Below are 20666 nucleotides of genomic sequence, written 5' to 3' on the forward strand. Positions count from 1 at the left end.
GCCGACAATTAAGCCTGAAAAATTATCCTTAGCATACTTTAATTCCCAGACCTATCCCCAGGGGCTTTGGGGGGTCATGTTAGACCTAAGGTATAGTTTTGGAACCTTTCAACCATGCTAAGCCAAATGGCTATCTTAAACTTTTAACCGAGCAATTTTAGGGAAAAGATGGGCGTGAGAGGGGGGATAGTAACCCTCTGATCTTTTTGGTCAAATAAAAGGTGCACTAGAAATTTTGGCTTCCGTTAAATGAGCCCTCTCCCGATGTTCTGGGAATGTTGGTTCCATTATACGAAATTAAATAAAAAAAGTGTTTTTTAACTGAAAGTAAGGAACGACGTTAAAACTTAAAACGAACAGAAATTATTCCGTATATGAAGGGGGCTGTCGCCTCCTCAACGCCGCGCTCTTTACGCTAAAGTTTTTTTATTGTTTAAAAAAACAAAGTTGTGAGAAAGTCAAAATTTAGCGTAAAGAGCGAGGCGCTGAGGAGGGGACAGCCCCCTTCATATACGGAATAATTTCTGTTTGTTTTAATTTTAACTTTTGATGGGTAAGACTAAACTTGATGAAACTTATAAATTTGAAATCAGCATTAAAATCTGATTCTTTTGATGTATCTATTGGTATCAAAATTCCGTTTTATAGAGTTTTGGTTACCATTGAGCCGGGTCGCTCCTTACTTACAGTGCGTTACCACGAACTGTTTGATCCCCCCTGGGAAAAAATGACACACATCCGTGATTTTTCTTCTGGCAAAAAAAAATACAAAATTAAAAGTTTTGCAGATAGGACCTTGAAACCTGTACAATAGGGTTCTCTGATACACTGTTGCTCATGTTGTGATTTTATTTAAAATTATTTTACTTTCAGGGGTGTTTCCTCCCTCTTAAGAATATCAGGCAAATTTTTGCAGACTCGTAGCTTTTAATGGGTATCACTAAGCTTAATGAATCTTATATTCATTATCCGATGATGTATAATTTTACATCAAATTTCGATTTTTAGAGTTTCAGTTACTATTGAGCCGTGTCCCTCAATTCTTATAGTTCGTTGCCACCAACTATTTGATATGTTAGCACATGAATCCAAAACCTTAAGTAATAGGACGTTATTTGCGTTTATTAGTTGTTACATTAACAAATAAGAGAATTTGAAGAATTACTGGAGTTTCAATTAGATATTAGAAGTAAAAAATAAAAATTAAAAAACTCTCGGACTAGATATCCGCCCCCCTTTTACCCCCAGCCGTGTTCAATCATCAAACTACAATCGATTTAATCTATCCAGCTATGTTATAAATCTTATTATAAAAAGCACTGAGTCCTATTTTCTTTTTTCATTCAAAAAATTATATCTAATATTCTAATGTATAACTTTGGTATTTTTCCATGACTCTTTTTCTGTTCTATCTGTAGATGTAGAGGGTGTATTTATACCCACTATCCACTCTACTTTCAAAGATTTTAACAAATGAAAATCTAATTTGGAAGTGATAGATTAACCAGCCTGAAGTAATAGCCAATCGCCCTCTGTTCAGTGTTGCCAAATTTTGAAGAAAACATCCCTCGCCGATCGCCCAATCTTTCAATTGATTACAGTGTTGCCAAATTTTGTCTCCTTTAACCTAAAGGACTATTAAAAATACTTTAACACAATTGACTCAAAGCAGAGAAAATTCTAAGAGATCAGGCACTACTTTTTGGGACTAAACCTTATCTGCTTGACTAGTAGCTCATTTTAAAGCCCATTTTTCTCTTATTCATAATATAAATGTCTTACCGTTTTTAAAAGTCTTGAATTTAATTTAGTTCCCAAATAATTTTTTTTTTTTAAGTAATTCAAAATCCTTGTCTTACAAAAAAGCGGGCGATGGCCTTGCTTTATCTTATTATGTCCTATACAGTGTTTTTATGAAGTGAAAAAACAATTTACCATAACATTACCATAACATTTAGTACTTCCTTCATTGCTACAACTCTTTGTGACTTTTTTATTTAACCAGGGCGATTTTCTTATCGCCCTAGTCTTAAAATTCCAGCCATAAGGTCAAAGAATGAGAAAAAGGTTCCTATTTTTCTCAAATGTGTAGTGCTATCATCAGACGGATGAGACATTTCAAATGAGCTGTCAATCACCAAAAATCGGAGCATAATCACAATTGACTCACAGCAGAGGAGATTCTAAGGGGTCAGACACTATTTTTTGGGACTAAACCTTATCTGCTTGACTAGTAGCTCATTTTAAAGCCCATTTTGTTCTTATTAATAATATATACGTCTTACCGCGTTTAAAAGTCTTGAATTCAATTTAGTTCACAAATAAAGTTTTTTTTTAAGAAATTCAAAATCCTTGTCTTACAATAAAGTGGGCGATGGCGTTGTTTTGCCTTGCTTTGGTTTATTATGTCCTATACAGTGTTTTTATGAAACGAAAAACAATTTACCATAACATTCAACATTTCCTTCATTGCTACAACTCTTTGTGACTTTTTCATTTAACAGGGCGATTTTCTTATCGCCCTAGTCTTAAAATTCCAGCCATAAGGTCAAAGAATCAGAAAAAGGTTCCTATTCTTCTCAAAACGTGGAGTGCTATCATCAGACAGATGAGATGTTTCAAATGAGCTGTCACTCGCCACAAATCGCAGCACATTTACAATTGACTCATAGCAGAGGAGATTCTAAGGGGTCAGACACTACTTTTTGGAACTAAACCTTATCTGCCTGACTAGCAGCTCATTTTAAAGCCCATTTTTCTCTGATTCATGATATATACGTCTTACCGCGTTTAAAATTCTTGAATTCAATTTAATTCCCAAATAAAGTTTTTTTTTATGAAATTCAAAATCCTTGTCTTACGAAAAAGCGGGCGATGGCGATGCTTTGCCTTGCTTTGGCTTATTATGTCCTATACAGTGTTTTTATCAAGCGAAAAACAATAGGCTTTACATTTAACATAACAATAATATTTTAATCATTGCTACAACTCTTTATTGCTTTTTCATTTAACCAGGACAATTTTCTTATTGCTCTAGTCTCAAGATTCCTGCCATAAAGTTGAAGAATGTGAAAAAGGTTCCTATTCTTCTCAAAAAGGTGGAGTGCTATCATCAGACGGATGAGACGTTTCAAATGATTTGTCAGTCGCCACAAATCAGAACACAATCACAATTGACTCACAGCAGAGGAGATTCTAAGGGGTCGGACACTACTTTTTGGGACTAAACCTTATATGCTTGACTAGTAGCTCATTTTAAAGCCAATTTTTCGCTGATTCATCATATATACGACTTACCGCGTTTAAAAGTCTTTAAGTCAATTTAGTTCCCAAATAAAGTTTTTTTTTAAGAAATTCAAAATCCTTGTCTTACAAAAAAGCGGGCGAAGGCCTTGCTTTGGCTTATTATGTCCTATACAGTGTTTTTATGAAACGAAAAACAATTTACCATAACATTACCATAACATTTAGTATTTCCTTCATTGTTGCAGCTCTTTGTGACTTTTTTATTTAACCAGCGCGGTTTTCATATCGCACTAGTCTTAAAATTCTAGCCATAAGATCAAAGAATGAGGAAAAGGTTCTTATTCTTCTCAAAACGTGGAGTGCTATCATCAGACGGATGATACGTTTCAAATGAGCTGTCAATCACCAGAAATCGGAGCATAATCACAATTGACTCACAGCAGAGGAGATTCTAAGGGGTCAGACACTATTTTTTGAGACTAAACCTTATCTGCTTGACTAGTAGCTCAATTTAAAGGCCATTTTTCTCTGATTCATAATATATACGTCTTACCGCGTTTAAAAGTCTTGAATTCCATTTTGTTCCCAAATAAAGTTTTTTTTTATGAAATTTAAAATCCTTGTCTTACAAAAAAGCGGTTTGACCGTTTTGAAACGTTTTGAGAAGAATAGGAACCTTTTTCTCATTCTTTGACCTTATGGCTGGAATTTTAAGACTAGGGCGATAAGAAAATCGCCCTGGTTACATTAAAAAGTCACAAATAGTTGTAGTAATGAAGGAAATATTGAATGTTATGGTAATGTTGTGGTAAATTGTTTTTCGTTTCATAAAAACACTGTATAGGACACAATAAACCAAAGCAAGGTAAAGCAACGCCATCGCCCGCTTTTTCGTAAGACAAGGATTTTGAATTTCATAAAAAAAAACTTTATTTGGGAATTAAATTGAATTCAAGAATTTTAAACGCGGTAAGACGTATATATCATGAATCAGAGAAAAATGGGCTTTAAAATGAGCTGCTAGTCAGGCAGATAAGGTTTAGTTCCAAAAAGTAGTGTCTGACCCCTTAGAATCTCCTCTGCTATGAGTCAATTGTGATTGTGCTCTGATTTGTGGTGAGTGACAGCTCATTTGAAACGTCTCATCCGTCTGTTGATAGCACTACACGTTTTGAGAAGAATAGGATTCTTTTTCTCATTCTTTAACATTATGGCTGGAATTTTAAGACTAGGGCGATGAGAAAATCCCCCTGGTTATATAAAAAAGTCACAAAGAGTTGTAGCAATGAAGGAAATACTAAATGTTATGGTAATGTTATGGTAAATTGTTTTTCAATTCATAAGAACACTGTATAGGACATAATAAGCCAAAGCAAGGCCATCGCCCACTTTTTTGTACGACAAGGATTTTGAATTTCTTAAAAAAAAAACTGTATTTGGGAACTAAATTGATTTCAAGAATTTTAAACGCGGTAAGACGTATATATTATGAATCAGCAAAAATGGGCTTTAAAATGAGCTACTAGTCAAGCAGATAAGGTTTAGTCCTAAAAAGTAGTGTCTGACCCCTTAGAATCTCCTCTGCTGTGAGTCAATTGTGATTGTGCTCTGATTGTGTGCTCTGATTTGTGGATTTGACTTAAAATGCTGTATTTTCGACATTACTAAATTTAAAAGCATTTACATTACTTCACTTCCCCTTGAAAAGGAGAACTCGTAGAAGTTTCCCTTTACTAATTTTTATTTCTATAAAAAAAACTTCTTCTTTTTATTTTTCTTGATTAGCCTATAGTTTAATTGTAAGTCTGCGTATTGAGTCGTAAATAGAAAACACACACACAAAAAAATTTTCTATAAGCCCATCGTGATTTGTACATCGGAATCACGCGCGCGCTGAGACGGGGTATGAATTTTGTTTGGTTTTAGATCTTAGTCCTATATTTTTAATGGAGAGTATGGCAGTGTTTCCATTCTAGGGATTTCCCCCCTATAATAAGGAATTTTGAGGTTTATTAGAGGCAAACTTTTTCATTTAGGGATTTTTAAATAAATTTTTAAAAAAAATTCCCAAATTCCCTCATAAAGGGAGTTAAGGATCTTTTGCACAGTCGATCGGAACCGTGTTATGTTTTAATGCATCCCTATGCTGGATAGAGCCTTCTAGGAGACGGAGACAACATCTAAATTGACCCAGAAGTCAAGAGAAAAGGGGCCCAAAATTCTTTCAACACTACTAATTATTTGAAACAAAACCTGGTAAAGGTGCAAATTAGAGACCCCTGCAGTCAAAGTTGCAGAGGTACTGCTCAATTAAACCAGGACTTGCAGTAAGAAAATAATTATGTATTTCCTCCTTCTACTGGACAGCCCTCTGTACCTGTAGAGCCCATTAGATTTAATAATATATAGTAATAAATAAGATGTTTTCATCAGGAGTCCCTTTTCCTAACCTTTTTTGCACCTTTACCGAAAACTTGGTTAGTTATCCAGTTAAGAGAAATTTGAGTGTGATTGTAATTAAAACTTCCCTGCCTTCTCCTGTTTCCACTGCCTCCTTGCCTCTTTTTCTGATTCTTGATAATTGAACTCCAATCAATAGTTACTGCTACCGTCTTATGATACCAAAAATTGTATAAATTTTGGCATACCAGGTGATCTTTTCAAATATCTTTTTTCTTTCTATAAGATCATGCCTTTCTTGTCAATAAGGAATGTTTTCATTTACAAGATGATTATTTTAAGGTGATTAAAAGTAAAACTAAACCAAAAGTTTCTTTTCGAATTAAAGGATCACTTTTGACAACTCCAAAACAATACATAACAATAAACATATAAAAACCAATACGGTGTTTAGTCGTAAAATGGCCCATAAGTTAGCATGGTATTCACAAGATGGTAAGACCTTTTTGATTATGTTATTGTAAACCGAAGACGGACAGGATCAATACAAGATACAAGGGTATATAGAAGTACTGTTATTGATGTTAAAAGTAAAGATCCCCATCTAGTAGTGTCTAGGGTTAATTTAAATGTGAAATTTTTGAAGGATAACTATCTCTCGCGAAGTTATGATGTTAGTAGACTCCAGGATGGGAATTTGAGAGAAATTTTCAAGGAAAAGTTGAATACTAAATTGGAGAATTTAAAATTTGCCGATGTGGACGATGGATGGAATAATTTTAGAAAAATAATTTGTGAAGTGGCTGATGGTGTCTTAGGGAAGAAAGTTAGGAGCGCAGCCAGGAATATTAGTGAAAAAGCTTTATGTTTAATAGAGAGGAGAAGAGGCTTGTACAAGAATCATCTCAATGATACATCATATGAACACAAAAGGATTGTAAAGAAAGTGGAGAAAGCATTAAAATATGAACTTATGAGGTGTGAAGTGGAGGCCATGGATAAAATTACCGAGGATCTGGAAGATACAGCTAGACGGCATAATAGTAAAATATTGGGTTGGCATGTTCATAAATTGAGAGAGAGTAGTCAATTCAGACTTGTCCCAGTTAAAGATAGGAACGGGGCCACAATTAATGATAAGAAAAAAGTTTAAGGGAGATGGGCAGAACATTTTGAGAATGTACTAAACCGAGATAGAGCAGCAGGAAAAGAGATAGAGGAAAATGAAAAGTTTGTGGTGCCTTGGAAGTGAAGGAAGATTAGAGCAGAGAAGAACAGAGCGGTTTTAGGAAAGGAAGAGGGTGTGTCGACCAAATTTTCACTATTAGGTTAATAATTGAAGAGTGCCTGAGTTATCTTGCACCTTTGGTCCTCAGTCTTATCAAAGTTTTAGCGAAGGTCCTATTCTTTATGGTATACCAGACAAATACATTAAAGTAATTAGCGTTATGCACGAGAATAACACTGCTGCCGTTAAGGTAGGAAATGAGGTTAGGAGCTGGTTTCGTATTACACCAGGAGTTAAGCGTGGTTGTGTTCTATCCCTCTTTATATGGATCATTTTGATGGACTTTGTCTTAAGAAAGTCACAAGAAAGACAATGGTAGAACACGAAATCAAATGGGGAGGAAAAACTCTTCTGGGCTTAGATTATGCTGATGATTTAAGCATCCTTGATGAAAGTGTGATCAAAATGATCGAGCTTTTAGAGTTTTTACGAGTTCAGTGTGCTAGAATAGGTTTGAAAATTAATGTTAAGAAGACCAAGTCACCAAGGATAGGAATAAATAAAGATTTGAAATCCAATAAATAAAATCAATCAAACGTTAACTCAAACACACTGAAATGGATTTTTTTTGTCCTTAGGTTTTTCATTTTTTATTTATTTTTTTCAAAATATGGAACATTTTTTTGGACATGATTTGAAATCCAAAAAATACAATCAATTCCAGCTTAACCTAAACACACTCCAAGAGGATATCTTGGATATTAAGAAATACGTTGGAATTTCAACTACTTCTTCCAAAAAGAGATTAGTGGGACATCACACCTAACAATAGAAAAAAAATAAGAATTATTTCATACGCTTAAAATAGTTCTATATGTCAAATAAATATATTAGATTTAGAACCACCAAAAAGATTAGCTTAAGTATCTCAAAATCTTGTCTCTTTGATTCGCAGGAACATCAATGTAACTTTTCGACCTGGAAAAAATTGAACAATCTGTCAGTAAATTTAAAAAGTAGTGAGAAAAAACTAAAAAAAACATTTTTTGTCTTCTTAAAATATTTAAAAATCATACTCCCTCGATTTATCCCTTTTGAATCACCCCAAGAGGACTGCAATGAATCAAATATTTATTTAGAATTGTTTTTATCGCTGCACGTTGTAACTTGTTGAATTTGCCATTTCACTGTCTGGTAGCTTATTTTTCAGTGGTAAGGATTGATGTCTGGTAAATTCCTTTTATCGATTAATTGCAAGCACATTATTTACTTTAAAACAGTGTTTTACAGCGCCAAGTACATCCATGTATACCATCAAGTAGCACCAATGCCGAATATGCTGCCAGTTGCGAAAAAATATTAAAAAAATACCATATCGAGTACCTTTTTTCTATGGCAAAGGTCCTGAAAAATGGGTTTCAGAACGTAGCAATTATTATCTTAGGAAATTGCCTCATAGATTCAACATGCTGCTTAGCTAGGATATTCTATGTGAAGAGATCTTTCCAGGTGACTTTTCAGCGCTGAACGGAGCTGATTTCCGCGATGAGTGATGGCTATTATAGAAAAACTGATACACAATTTGCAATTAGGGGAAAGGGTGAATTCCAGGTGAGAATCCAAACGGTAGAGGCCTGACGTACCTGTTGGCAACGTGATCAGACCGCATACTGATTTACCTCTTAGACCCAAGAAGGTCCAACCTGGATACCAAAGCACCGACTTTAGTTTTTATAATGTATCCCATATACAAAATAATATAAAGGTGTATCAACAATAAAAAAAAAATAATAAAAAAAAATAGTCACGGAACAATTGGATGACCATGGGGAGATAAATGCGTATGAGCTGTACCTGAGAGTTTCCTATGCCATATCTCCAACTATGAAATCGTATCGGAAAGGCCTAACTTATTCACAAGAAACTTTCACAAAGTTAAAGGTGGAAGATAAAGAAGAACTTAAAAAAACGTAAAATATCAATAATATGTATTATACTTAAATTACCGTTCTTAAGAATTGGAAAATGCCTGAAGCCAAAAACGACAGAATAGTCACAGAAAGTGAAATAAAATTTTTCAGAGCACCTCTATTTTGTTTCTCACGGTTTGCAGAAATCTTTCCATAGCCAGTCTTAATCATCTAATATTGATCTCTAGTATCTAATATTACTAATATTGGCAAAAATGCACCTACGCAAACTCGGACGACTGCTAAGATACCAAGGCGCCGTATAAAATATACACTAGGGACGGTGAAATTATTGCAATGAATAATTATTTACACTGAACTCATTGAAAAAATTCGGGACGTCGAATGTAGTCTACATGTCTCATTTGCGTAACCTCCAGTCTTGCGATTTTTCACCAGTGCTCTTGCGCACTGAAAAGATTTTCGAAACTGTACCATACGTCCAAACATTGGAACCAACAGCCCATGAAATTCTGACTTTTTTTCTGGAAAATAAGCATATTTCTTCCTACTTTTCTCTTCAGGTTCTTAACAGTCAAGGAGGCACACTTCTGCCTCTATAAAGAGGCGACCCACCACAATGTTAAGCGATTTCAGGTCCTAGACGTCACAGAGAAACGGCGGTGATCGTATTTTGTAGCTCAAGCTCAAACTAAGAAACGTGCAAAATTTCATCCTCCTCCAACTTTATCTTCATGGGGTAAACTGGGCCGGAAGTTTTGACCCTCTCACCACAGCCCCCCTTTAACGTTGTCCGATTGGGCTGAAATTTAGAGGTTAAGCTTTCCTAGGGCCCGGGACCTTATCCTCGAAATTTCAGCTCAATCCGATCACTCCTTCCCTGTTTTCAAAAAACCAAATATAGCCACTTAAAGTTCATTTCTCTTTTTTTTTGTTATCCACGCCTACAGGCCACAGTTGGCAACTGATCCGGGTGAATGAGGACTCATTCAAAGCAGAATTTGACCTGTTAGGGCCTTTTGATATTTTCAGACCGAAAAAATTATCCCCCGAATTTACATTTACGAAAAACCTCGTTTTCCTATAATAGCCCATGTTAATTTTTCCCACCACAACCCCCCTTTAACGCTGTCTGATCAGGCTGAAATTTAGAGGATAAGCTTTCCTGGGGCCTGGAAGCTTATCCTCGAAATTGCAGCTCAATCTGATCACTCCTTCCCTGTTTTCCAAAAACCAAATATCAAGTTTTGTGGGTATTTGCTTGCGTCAAAAATTTACATTTACGAAAAACCTCGTTTACCTATAAGAGCCCGCAAGGGATTTCCGGTCCTAGCGGTCGCAGAGACACAGCGGTAATTGCATTTTGTAGCCCAAGCTCAAACTAAGAAACGTGCAAAATTTCACCCCCCTCCGACTTTATCTTCATGGATAAAAGTGGGCCGGAAGTTTCGACCCTCCGACCACAGCCCCCCTTTAACGTTGTCCGATTGGGCTGAAATTTAGAGGTTAAGCTTTCCTAGGGCCCGGGAGCTTATCCTCGAAATTTCAGCTCAATCCGATCACTGCTTCCCTGTTTTCAAAAAACCAAATATAGCCACTTAAAGTTCATTTCTCTTTCTTTTTGTTATCCACGCCTACAGGCCAAAGTTGGCAACTGATCCGGGTGAATGAGGACTCATTCGAAGCAGAATTCGACCTGTTAGGGCCTTTTGATATTTTCAGACCGAAAAAATCATCCCCCGAATTTACATTTACGAAAAACCTCGTTTTCCTATAAGAGCCAGCTATAAGCGGGCTCGTATCGTTTTCCTCTCAGAGCCCGCGAAAACGCGGGCTCGTATTCCTATAAGAGCCCGCAAGTGATTTCTGGTCCTAGCGGTCGCAGAGAGACAGCGGTAATCACATTTTGTAGCCCAAGCTCAAACTAAGAAACGTGCAAAATTTCCCCCCCCCCCCCCCCGACTTTATCTTCATGGGTAAAAGTGGGCCGGAAGTTTCGACTCTCCGACCACAGCCCCCCTTTAACGTTGTCCTATTGGGCTAAGATTTAGAGGTTAAGCTTTCCTAGGGCCCGGGAGCTTATCCTCAAAATTTCAGCTCAATCCAATCACTCCTTCCCTGTTTTCCAAAGACCAAATATAGCCACTTAAAGTTCAAATTTTTTTTTGTTATCCACGCCTACAGGGCACAGTTGGCAACTGATCCGGGTGAATGAGGACTCATTCGAAGCAGAATTTGACCTGTTAGGGCCTTTTGATATTTTTAGACCGAAAAAAGTATCCCCCGAATTTACATTTACGAAAAACCTCGTTTTCCTATAAGAGCCCATGTTAATTTTTCCCACCACATCCCCCCTTTAACGTTGTCTGATTGGGATGAAATTTAGAGGATAAGCTTTCCTGGGGCCTGGGAGCTTATCCTCGAAATTTCAGCTCAATCTGATCACTCCTTCCCTGTTTTCCAAAAACCAAATATCAAGTTTTGTGGGTATTTGCTTGCGTCAAAAATAGATTACTAAAAAACAATTACAATTGTGTCTCTTTAGTACAGCGGTCGATACTCCTGACTGTCAGGCGGAAGACCATGGTTCGATTCACCGTCAGAGGAACTTTTTTATATACTGAATTTAAAGTTTAAAAAAGAAACTCAGTTTCTTTTTTAAATTATTTGAAAAAATTACGTTTTCTAAAGAGTTAAAGAGGCTGAGTTACAAGGTCGACCCTTAAAACACCCTGTCGAGAAAGAAAAGAATAATACACAATCATCTAACAGTTAGTCAAGCAATAATAAGTAATAAACTGTACAAAAACATGCAGAAATTATTTGAAAAAAACTACGTTTTCTAAAGAGTTAAAGAGGCTGAGTTACAAGGTCGAACCTTAAAACGTACAGGGATTAGGAGGCACAGTTGGGGGGCTGCCGCCTCCCAAACTTCCCGCTTTCGCAGCCTTTAAATAAAAAAAAAGTTTTTTAAACTGAAAGTAAGGAGCGACATTAAATCTTAAAACGAACAGAAATTATTCCGTATATGAAAGGAGCTGTGCCCTCCTCAACGCCTCGCTCTTTACGCTAAAGTTTGACTTTTTCACAACTCTTTTTTTAAACAATAAAACTTTAGCGTAAAGAGCGAGGTGTTGAGGAGGGCACAGCCCTTTTCATATACGGAATAATATCTGTTCGTTTTAAGATTTAATGTCGCTCCCTACTTTCAGTTTAAAAAACTTTTTTTTTTATTTAAAGGCTGCGAAAGCGGGGGTTTGGGGGGCGGCAGCCCCCCAACTGTGCCTCCTAATCCCTGTACGTTTTGAGTTTCGACCTTGTAACTCAGCCTCTTTAACTCTTTAGAAAACGTAGTTTTTTTCAAATAATTTAGAATAGGGTCTTGAGATTAGATCGAATGAAAGCTTTAATTTTCACAGATATGCTAGTTTTGACCATAAGTTTATTATGGGACAAGAATAGACAGGCATACGTATTTAAGTGTAATCAAACAGTTCGTGGTAACGAACTGTAAGTAAGGAGCGACCCGGCTCAATGGTAACCGAAACTCTAAAAAACGGAATTTTGACACCAATAGATACATCAAAAGAATCAAATTTTAATGCTGATTTCAAATATACAAGTTTCATCAAGTTTAATCTTACCCATCAAAAGTTAAGCGCATGTGGAAATCCAGCTGAGTTTTGGAATAAGGGAGAAATACCCCCCTCAGAATACAAAACCTTAATTAAAATCAAAATACCAGATTCCGCATATAATAAAACCCTACTGTAGAGGTTTCAAGCTCCTATCTAAAAAAATGTGGAATTTTCCATTTTTTGCCAGAAGAAAGATCACGGATGCGTGTTTATTTGTTTTTTTTTTGCTTTTTCCCAGGGGTGATCGTATCGACCCAGTGGTTCTAGAATATCGTGGGAGGGCTCATGGGAACGGAAATTAAAAGTTCTAGTGCCCTTATTAAGTGACCAAAAAAATGGAGGGCAACTAGGCCCCCTCCCACGCTCATTTTTTTCTCAAAGTCACACAATCAAAATTTTGAGATAGCCATTTTGTTCAGCATGGTCTAAAATATTATAACTATGTCTTTTAGGATGACTTAATCCCCCACAGTTCCCAGGGGAAGGGCTGCAAGTTATGAACTTTGCCCACTGCATACACATTGTATTGGTTATTGGGAAGCATACAGACATTTTCAGGAAGGATTTTTTCTGGTGGGGGGGGGGCTGGAGGAGGGGGTTACTCGGGAGAATCTTTCCGTGGAGGATGTTTCTTTGGGGTAAGGGATATTTCTATGAAGGGGGCGCCGGATTTTACCGGCGCCCCCGCGCCGCAGGGTTTTACCGCAGGGTTTTACCAGGCAATAAATAGAAGTTACTTACCTTCCAATGGAATTTATGAGGCTTGCTACCCCATAATAATCAACACAGTCGTGAGAGGCAGACCAGAACGTCAATGTACTGCCTGAAATTTGACTTAGAAGGTAAGGTAAAGTCTTCTATAAAGAAAAAAGGAAGTTATTAAAAAAAATATTAGCCCATCCTGAGGCTAAAAATGGTAATTTCTTTATTTAGTACCTATAATTGTCAAGTTGAGCCAAAAATTTGTACTTAAGCATAAGGTTTCGAAGTATAAGCCCACGTTTAGGATACAATGGGTAATTTCTTTATTTAGTAACTATAATTGCCCAGTAGAGCCAAAAAAAACTTTGGCTACAAAGGGTAATCTTTTTATTTAGTAATTCTAATATATCAGTTAAGGCAAAAATTTGTGCTTAGGTATAAGATTTTCAAATATTGGCCCAACCTTAGGATACAAAGGGTAATTTCTTTATTTAGTCACTAGAATTGCCCAGTTGAACCAGTGGCGGATCCAGAGGGGGCGAGGGGTTACGCTCCCTAATTTAGTCTTAAGAAGTGTAATTTACTTAATTAACGCAAGTTTGCGTTAATTAACTTGCTCCTAACGCAAGTATATTGGATCAACCTATTTTGCCCCCGCCCCTAAAAAAATCCTGGATCCGCCCCTGAGTTAAACTAAAAATTTGTGCCTAAGCATAATATTTCAAAAGTTGGAATAGCAGCTTGCTGATTTCGGTTCCTATTTCTAAACCAAGCAATATAATAAATGACATGATAGTTTCTCCCTGTATATAACGTAAAATAGCCATCGATGCTTACTAGTAAATTGAATAGAAAAAATCCTGTTTTTGACTGAAATTACGGAGCAACATTAAAATGTAAAACGAACAAAAACTATTCCTTATATGAGGGGGGGAGGGGGCTGCCCCTTCCTAAGCCGTCACTTTTTTACACTAAAATATTAGTTTTTTTTTTAATACCTCTCATTCAAATCTCACGGCCCTTGCCAGCAGTGTCGTGTAAAAAATTCTGACAAACTACTGGCTCCTATTCTGACTATACTACTGACTATACATACTGACTATACAGAATAAAAATTCTGACTATACTACTGGCTCCTATTCTCCTCGCCTTAGAGTTTTAGAAAATAATGGATCCCCTAGAACCGAATATCAAGGCTCTATTTTCATATCTGCATTCTACTATGGATTTTCCAGAACTAACAACTGGTATCCCAGTGTATAAATACCTTCAAATTTTTTTGGGGCCCGATTCAAAAAGGTCTGACAGAGATACAGAAAAGCGACTTTACTTTTGACCTTACATGATTTCAGTTGTAAAGCTAGCAATAGGAGATAATAGCAGAATAATAGTAAAGGTACTTAATAGTGGTATACTTTCTCAGTTTTTAGCCGTTATAATGCAGGTCATTTAGTCTTCATTTTGTAGTTTTTCCTTATATTTCCTCTTTTACGTTCTGAAGATTGAGCTTGAGCATCCATGTAGAATATTTGCCATTTTGTGCCGCAATTATTGGTCTTGTCACATTGTTCTTTATTCTATTAAATAAAAAACAAGTTTTTTTTAAACTGAAAATAAGGAGCGACATTAAAGCTTAAAACGAACAGAAATCATTCCGTATATGAAAGGGGCTGTCCCATCCTCAACGCCTCGCTCTTTACGTTAAATTTTTTTATTGTTTGGAAAAATAGAGTTGTAAGAAAGAGTCAAACTATAGCGTAAAAAGCGAGGCGTTGAGGAGGGGACAGCCTCTTTCTTTTTTTTAAGTTTTAATGTCGCTCCTTACTTTCAGTTAAAAAAAAAACTTGTTTTTTTATTTAATTTCTGAACATTTTTGAATTAATGCAGGTTTTAATTGTGGCTCACCGCACATGAATAATTAAAACGAAATTTGAATATGAATTTTATTTTTTTTTGGTTAAATGGTTTTCTCGAAAGTTGTTTGATTTTATTTACGAACGTTTTTATTAGCAATAAATATACGTTACTTACGAATTAACTTACGTAACGAACTTCTATATTCATACATTTTTAATACATATATTAGGGGGTTCGCCCCTTAGTGAATACCTCGCTCTTACCGCTAAAATTCGGATTTTGTTCCAATTCTTTAAAAATGACCCTTTAATCACAAAGGCCGTTAATTAGAATAAATAGCTCTTATGAAAGCACTAAAAAAAAATTTAGCGTAAAGAGCGAGGTAGCAATGTCCCTTCCCCCATGAAAACTCCCTCCATGGAAAGATCCTCCCACATAACCTCCGAACCTCCCCCCCTACTACTAGGAAAAATACCCCCTGAAAACGTATGTATGCTTCCCAATAACCAATGCAATGGGCAAATATGTAAACATTGGGCAAAGTTCATAGCTTACAGCCCTTCTCCCGGGGACTGTGGGGGATTAAGTCATCCTCAAAGACATAGTTATTATATTTTTCGGCCCTGCTGAACAAAATGGCTGTATCAACATTTTTATCGGGTGACTTTGGGATGAAAATGAGCGTGGGAGGGGGTCTAGTTGCCCTCCATTTTTCGGTCACTGAAAAAGGGCACTACAAGTTTTAATTTTCATTCGAATGAGCCCTCCCTTGACATTCTAGTACCACTCGGTCGATACGATCACCCTTCTGGCAAAAAATACAAAATTCCACATTTTTGCAGATTGGAGCTTGGAACATCATCAGTAGGGTTAACAGGTACGGTGAATCTGATGGTGCGATTTCCATTAAGGTTCTATGTCTTTTAGGGGATATTTCCCCCTTTTTCGAAAATCAGGCAAATTTTCTCAGGTGCGTAACTTTTGATGGGTAAGACTAAACTTGATGAAACTTATATATCTGAAATCGGTATAACAGTTTGATTCTTTTGATGTATATATTGGTATCAAATTCACTTTTTTAGAGTTTCGGTTACTATTGAGCCGGGTAGCTCCTTACTTATAGTTCGTTACCACGAACTGTTTAATATTGTTATTCGTTTCATTATTCGAATGGCATTAATTTTTCTTTATTTGGGTTGTGAATTTTATCTGAGAAACAGAAAATACTGCCGTTCCAGTACAAACTGGAAATGTCGGCGGCTAAGTTATGTTGTAATACTAAAGCACGTCAATTATCTTGATCTACACATTGGGTACTATCTTGATGCCTCCGCAGGGGTATGAATCCACGAATATGAAGGAGGAGGCATGGGCGTAGGCAGCATCTTGTGTAGAGGGGGGCAGCCGCTTCTGTGATGGAGGGGGGAGGGGTCTTACTAATACTTCCCGAGGTCCTATGAATATAGGTTTTTAGAAACTGGTCATTCTATATTTCGCCAAAACTCGGCCTTTAACATTTTCCAGGTTCTACTTTTCCTGCAACAGTATAATATAAGAGACCCACTTTCCTATTTCCAATTTCCAGAAAACATTAACACCACAAAAGCGATTTGACACAAATCACATTATGGTTAGATAACAGCTTCTTCTAAGAATTCAATTCAAAAGTTTACACATGGGCAAAATTAAATATCAAAATTGGTATAGGGGAGATCGGCCCACGTTTAGCCAAAGCAAACAGTTTCAATATAAAAACCTATGGGGCTTCTGGTGGATTATAAAAGCTCTGACAGATGGAAGTGTATGTTTTTAAAATGTCTGACCTTAATTAATACTTTTACCAAAAATATCAGATTGGATCATGTTTTATGGTGATTAACTCTGGAATGTTGTTCAATTTTGTCTGAAAGCCTACGCCTAATTACGAATACTAGAAAACTCACGTTGTAAACTCACATTGTATTCTCTTATTATTTGCCTGTTTTTGGCAGCTTCCGAGACGTGCCATCTTCACCAGTTTGCTGTTAGTATTTTTTCATCCTGCGGGATAGCGAACTCCCATGTTCGGCCACAATTCCCGGGGTAAATTCGACATGCCGTACCAACGCGCCCAAAAATGGGCTATGCTTATAAAAGCTGTGTAAACAGCATATGTAAAGGTTGAATGCCTTAAAACCCAAAACTGTGTTAATTCTGGCATTGTTTAATCCTGTCAGAACAGTATCTGAACTGAAGTTCTATTCTTTCCTGTTAAATTTCATTCAAGATAAAATGCTTAAAAGTAAAACAGAAGAGAAAAGAACCCTTTCTTGGTGGCTGTGATCCAGAAGAAATACGATTCTGACGTAGATGCTCCTGTATACATTAACTCTTCAGACCCCAGCATAGACATTGAAGACGAGCCCCCAACCAGCAACTTCTAATTTGACGCTTAGAAAGTCAAGGCATGTCATTACTTTCTGATTGAGCTGAAGAGCAAGAAATTGAATTCTGTTCACAATATTATCATTATCAAAAAGTAGCAACTGAAGAACTTAAGGTCCACTTTTGGAAAGCGACTAGAGCAAGAGACTTTGCGCTAACTGACGAGATGGATAGTGTCTTACAGACAGAAATTGAAATAAAACTGCCACCACTGACAGGTAGAACACCAAAATTAGCGGAACGGCTTAGTTTTGGTGTTGATCAGTCGATGTATAATTTGAAACAATACTATTTAGTTTTTTTTTAAACCTTAATGAAATTCATTTTGTAGTTTTTTATCCTGACAAGATTCTTTCTGAATTTTATAGCCGAAAAACGAGCTTTAATGTTCCCCTGGTTACTTTTCTTTTTCTTTTGTCCGATGGCCAAACATGAGCCAAAGACGGCCGAACCAGTGCCGCGGTGGCCCCGGTTTGGCACTCTTGACCACTTGGATAGAGAGGCATCCAGGTGGAAAAATGGCGGAGTATTTCTAATTGTCTTTTTCAAGGATTGTATTCAATGAGTTGCTTTTGCTTTGGCATGCTCAGCAACTTCTTATCGCTTGAATCAATTCATGGAGGATTAAACAAGTCAAAATCAGCTGATCGTGGGCCAGTCTCCTATCTATATATCAGACCGAAAATCAATATTGAAGATCGAAACGTAAATGTTGATATCGCAAATGATATTTGGAAATTTCTGTTTATGTCCAGCTTTTTTAACCATCTACCAGGTAACATCCAACAAAAAATTCCAACATAATATCTAGCGTAAATTTGAAGTTCTAGGGGGGGGCATCTGCCCGCCCCTGCCCCCCCCCCTCCCTTCCCTGCGCCCATGGGGGAAGGTGCATTTTCAAAATCCAGGGGGGATCTTGTTTATTTTTTCGAATGAAATTCCCAAAAAAGATATTTTCAATGAAAATCCCCCAAAAATGTTTTTTTTTTCAAAATATGGGGGGTCAAAAGGATTTAGGGAGAAAAAGGCATCCCAATTGACACCCCGTCATCTGCATTGCTTTGTTGGTTTTCCAGACCCCCAAAATTAACAAAAAACCACTTTTATTGACCTTCTTTTTGCACTATTCTTTGTTTTTATAATGTTATTCGATTCATTTAAATCAACAATCGTTGTATACGTAAATTGGCTATTACCTGAGAAATAGGAGATGCTGCTATTCCAGCACGAACCGGAAATGTCACCGGCTGAGTTATGTTACAATACCGAAGCATGTTGATCATCTCTTCTACGTTTTCAATTGAATAGTCGCCATCACGGATGTCTTGAAATACCCCAAAACCATAACTATAATAAAAGCAGAACCATAATAATGATCAGAGATTTTAAAAAAAAGAATAAGAAACGGTAATGTTGAGTAATAGAGTCAAAACTGATTGATTTAACATTGACACTATTGCACATTCAAATCCATTGAAACACTGGATTCAAAAGCATTGTTTTAGAGTGCTGTTCCTAGTAGAGGTGCTTTTGACCAATCTTTGGAGACATCCTTAACGTGTATTGTTATGGTGGGAAATATACAACAACATTCCATAAATTTCATCTCAACGTCCTTACTATTGCACCCTCCTACACAGTTCGACTTAGGTAATCTAAAGACATTAATAATAATGATAATAATAATAATAATAATAATAATAATAATAATAATAATAATAATAATAATAATAATAATAATAATAATAATAATAATAATGATAATGATAATAATAGTGTAAAGTATGTAGAACATCAATTCGAGAAGCTTTTCCGGGTGTCGCATTTCTTAGTTATTTGGGCAGTTATGTGTCAACGATAGCGGTCCAGGGGGGCTCTTGGGACTAAAGCTAGTCGTGGGAAAAGACTCGTTCCCAGGCCTGGAACTTCCGTTCCAGGAAAGTTATATTCTTGGCTCATTTCTAAAGGCAGTCCATCTTTCGCCTTCGTCGTAGCTAGTTGTGCTTGTGCTACCTTATTTTCTCTATGTGTATTCTCACGTTATTTAATAAAGAACATGTACCAACATTTATCGTCTATCTTTGGAATTTACGTAAACCATTATATCTGCCAATATAAAAGGCATACAAGTAAAAAACTAAAAAGTGGTTTACAGAGTGGTGGCAAGTGGTTAAAACTAGTGGAGCATATATCACTAGTGGAAAACCTTCGAGTGACATTTGAGTGACCGTTATAAGTACTTACGACATCTTACGCTAAATACTGGCAACATATTGAAAAGCTATTTCACCCGCTACCAAAATTACTTGTGATATTGAGCCGCAAATACTGCAAAAACTGATAAATAAGACATCGAAACGTTACGAGCTATTGAACTTTCTTCTATTCAAAGCGCCTTCTTGAAAAACACTTTCGTTTAAATGAACATTTAAAAATAGGCTGTTACACAATGCCTAATATGGATTTCCTCGCGATAGCTTCTACCTACTAATTCAAATTTCTACAACTGAGAGTCTCCGGTTGATTGCTACCTGCACTTAGCCATTCTACGTTTGGTGGTTTTTTTTTACCTGATTTTATACAGTCGACGTGTGATCTATATTTGACAGTTTCCAAACAAAATTTAACATTTTGAATTCGATAATCGAGAATTATTTCTCAATTGTGACTCCATTTGATGCTAGTGTTTTTATTGAGACCAACTGCAATTGGATTTGGGACAGCCGATCTTTCGTAAGTGCTAAACGGCTAAACAACCCAGTAAATTTTATTAGACCCTTGCCTTTAGAACTGAAGTTTATTGCCCAAAATCTAGTGTCCGTAATAAAAAAGAATTGTTTTTAAAAACAACATTTAAATTTGTAGAGTAATTGCTTTTTCAAATTTTGATATCAATATGTAAGTTATTATTTCTATATTTGATATGGAGGAATCTGGATATAACAAAAGGTTGCTTTTGATTTTGTAAAACGGTGGAGGATAAATGGCATATTTCCATTTCTTTTATTTGACTCCCCTCGATTATAAATTTGTCAAGTTTAAAACGTGGATTACTTGTAGCATATGCCCCAGGCAAAATACTAGGCAAAATGGTTGCAGAGTTTGTAGGGCTCAAATTTAAGGATGAAAGGGTATATCTATTCTATAGAAGGATGCAAAAGTTAAGAAGGTCATGTAGAGTGTCCTTAGAAGCCAGGGATGATGGTGTAGTCCTTGGAAGATTTGCTCTTAATTTATTCA

At 36.4% G+C, this 20666-nt stretch overlaps 1 protein-coding gene across 2 annotated transcripts in view; it reads right to left on the reverse strand.

The window, feature by feature from the left end:
* Positions 1 to 7731: 7731 nt before the first annotated feature.
* The window catches only part of LOC148952449 (protein FAM151B), a 52920-nt gene continuing 39985 nt past the window's right edge, over positions 7732 to 20666 (reverse strand). For both annotated transcript variants that reach the window (XM_089089889.1, XM_089089888.1), the window contains exons 5-7: positions 18623 to 18773; positions 13185 to 13300; positions 7732 to 7852 (exon numbers count right to left, since the gene is read on the reverse strand). In XM_089089889.1, the coding sequence (XP_088946015.1) occupies positions 7789 to 7852; positions 13185 to 13300; positions 18623 to 18773 (331 nt within the window). In that variant the 3' untranslated portion in view covers positions 7732 to 7788. The remainder of the gene's footprint in view (positions 7853 to 13184; positions 13301 to 18622; positions 18774 to 20666) is intronic.

The sequence above is a fragment of the Artemia sp. Qi Xiang Cuo genome, chromosome 5, assembly GCF_049724085.1.
Source record: "Artemia sp. Qi Xiang Cuo chromosome 5, ASM4972408v1, whole genome shotgun sequence".
NCBI lineage: Eukaryota > Metazoa > Arthropoda > Branchiopoda > Anostraca > Artemiidae > Artemia > Artemia sp. Qi Xiang Cuo.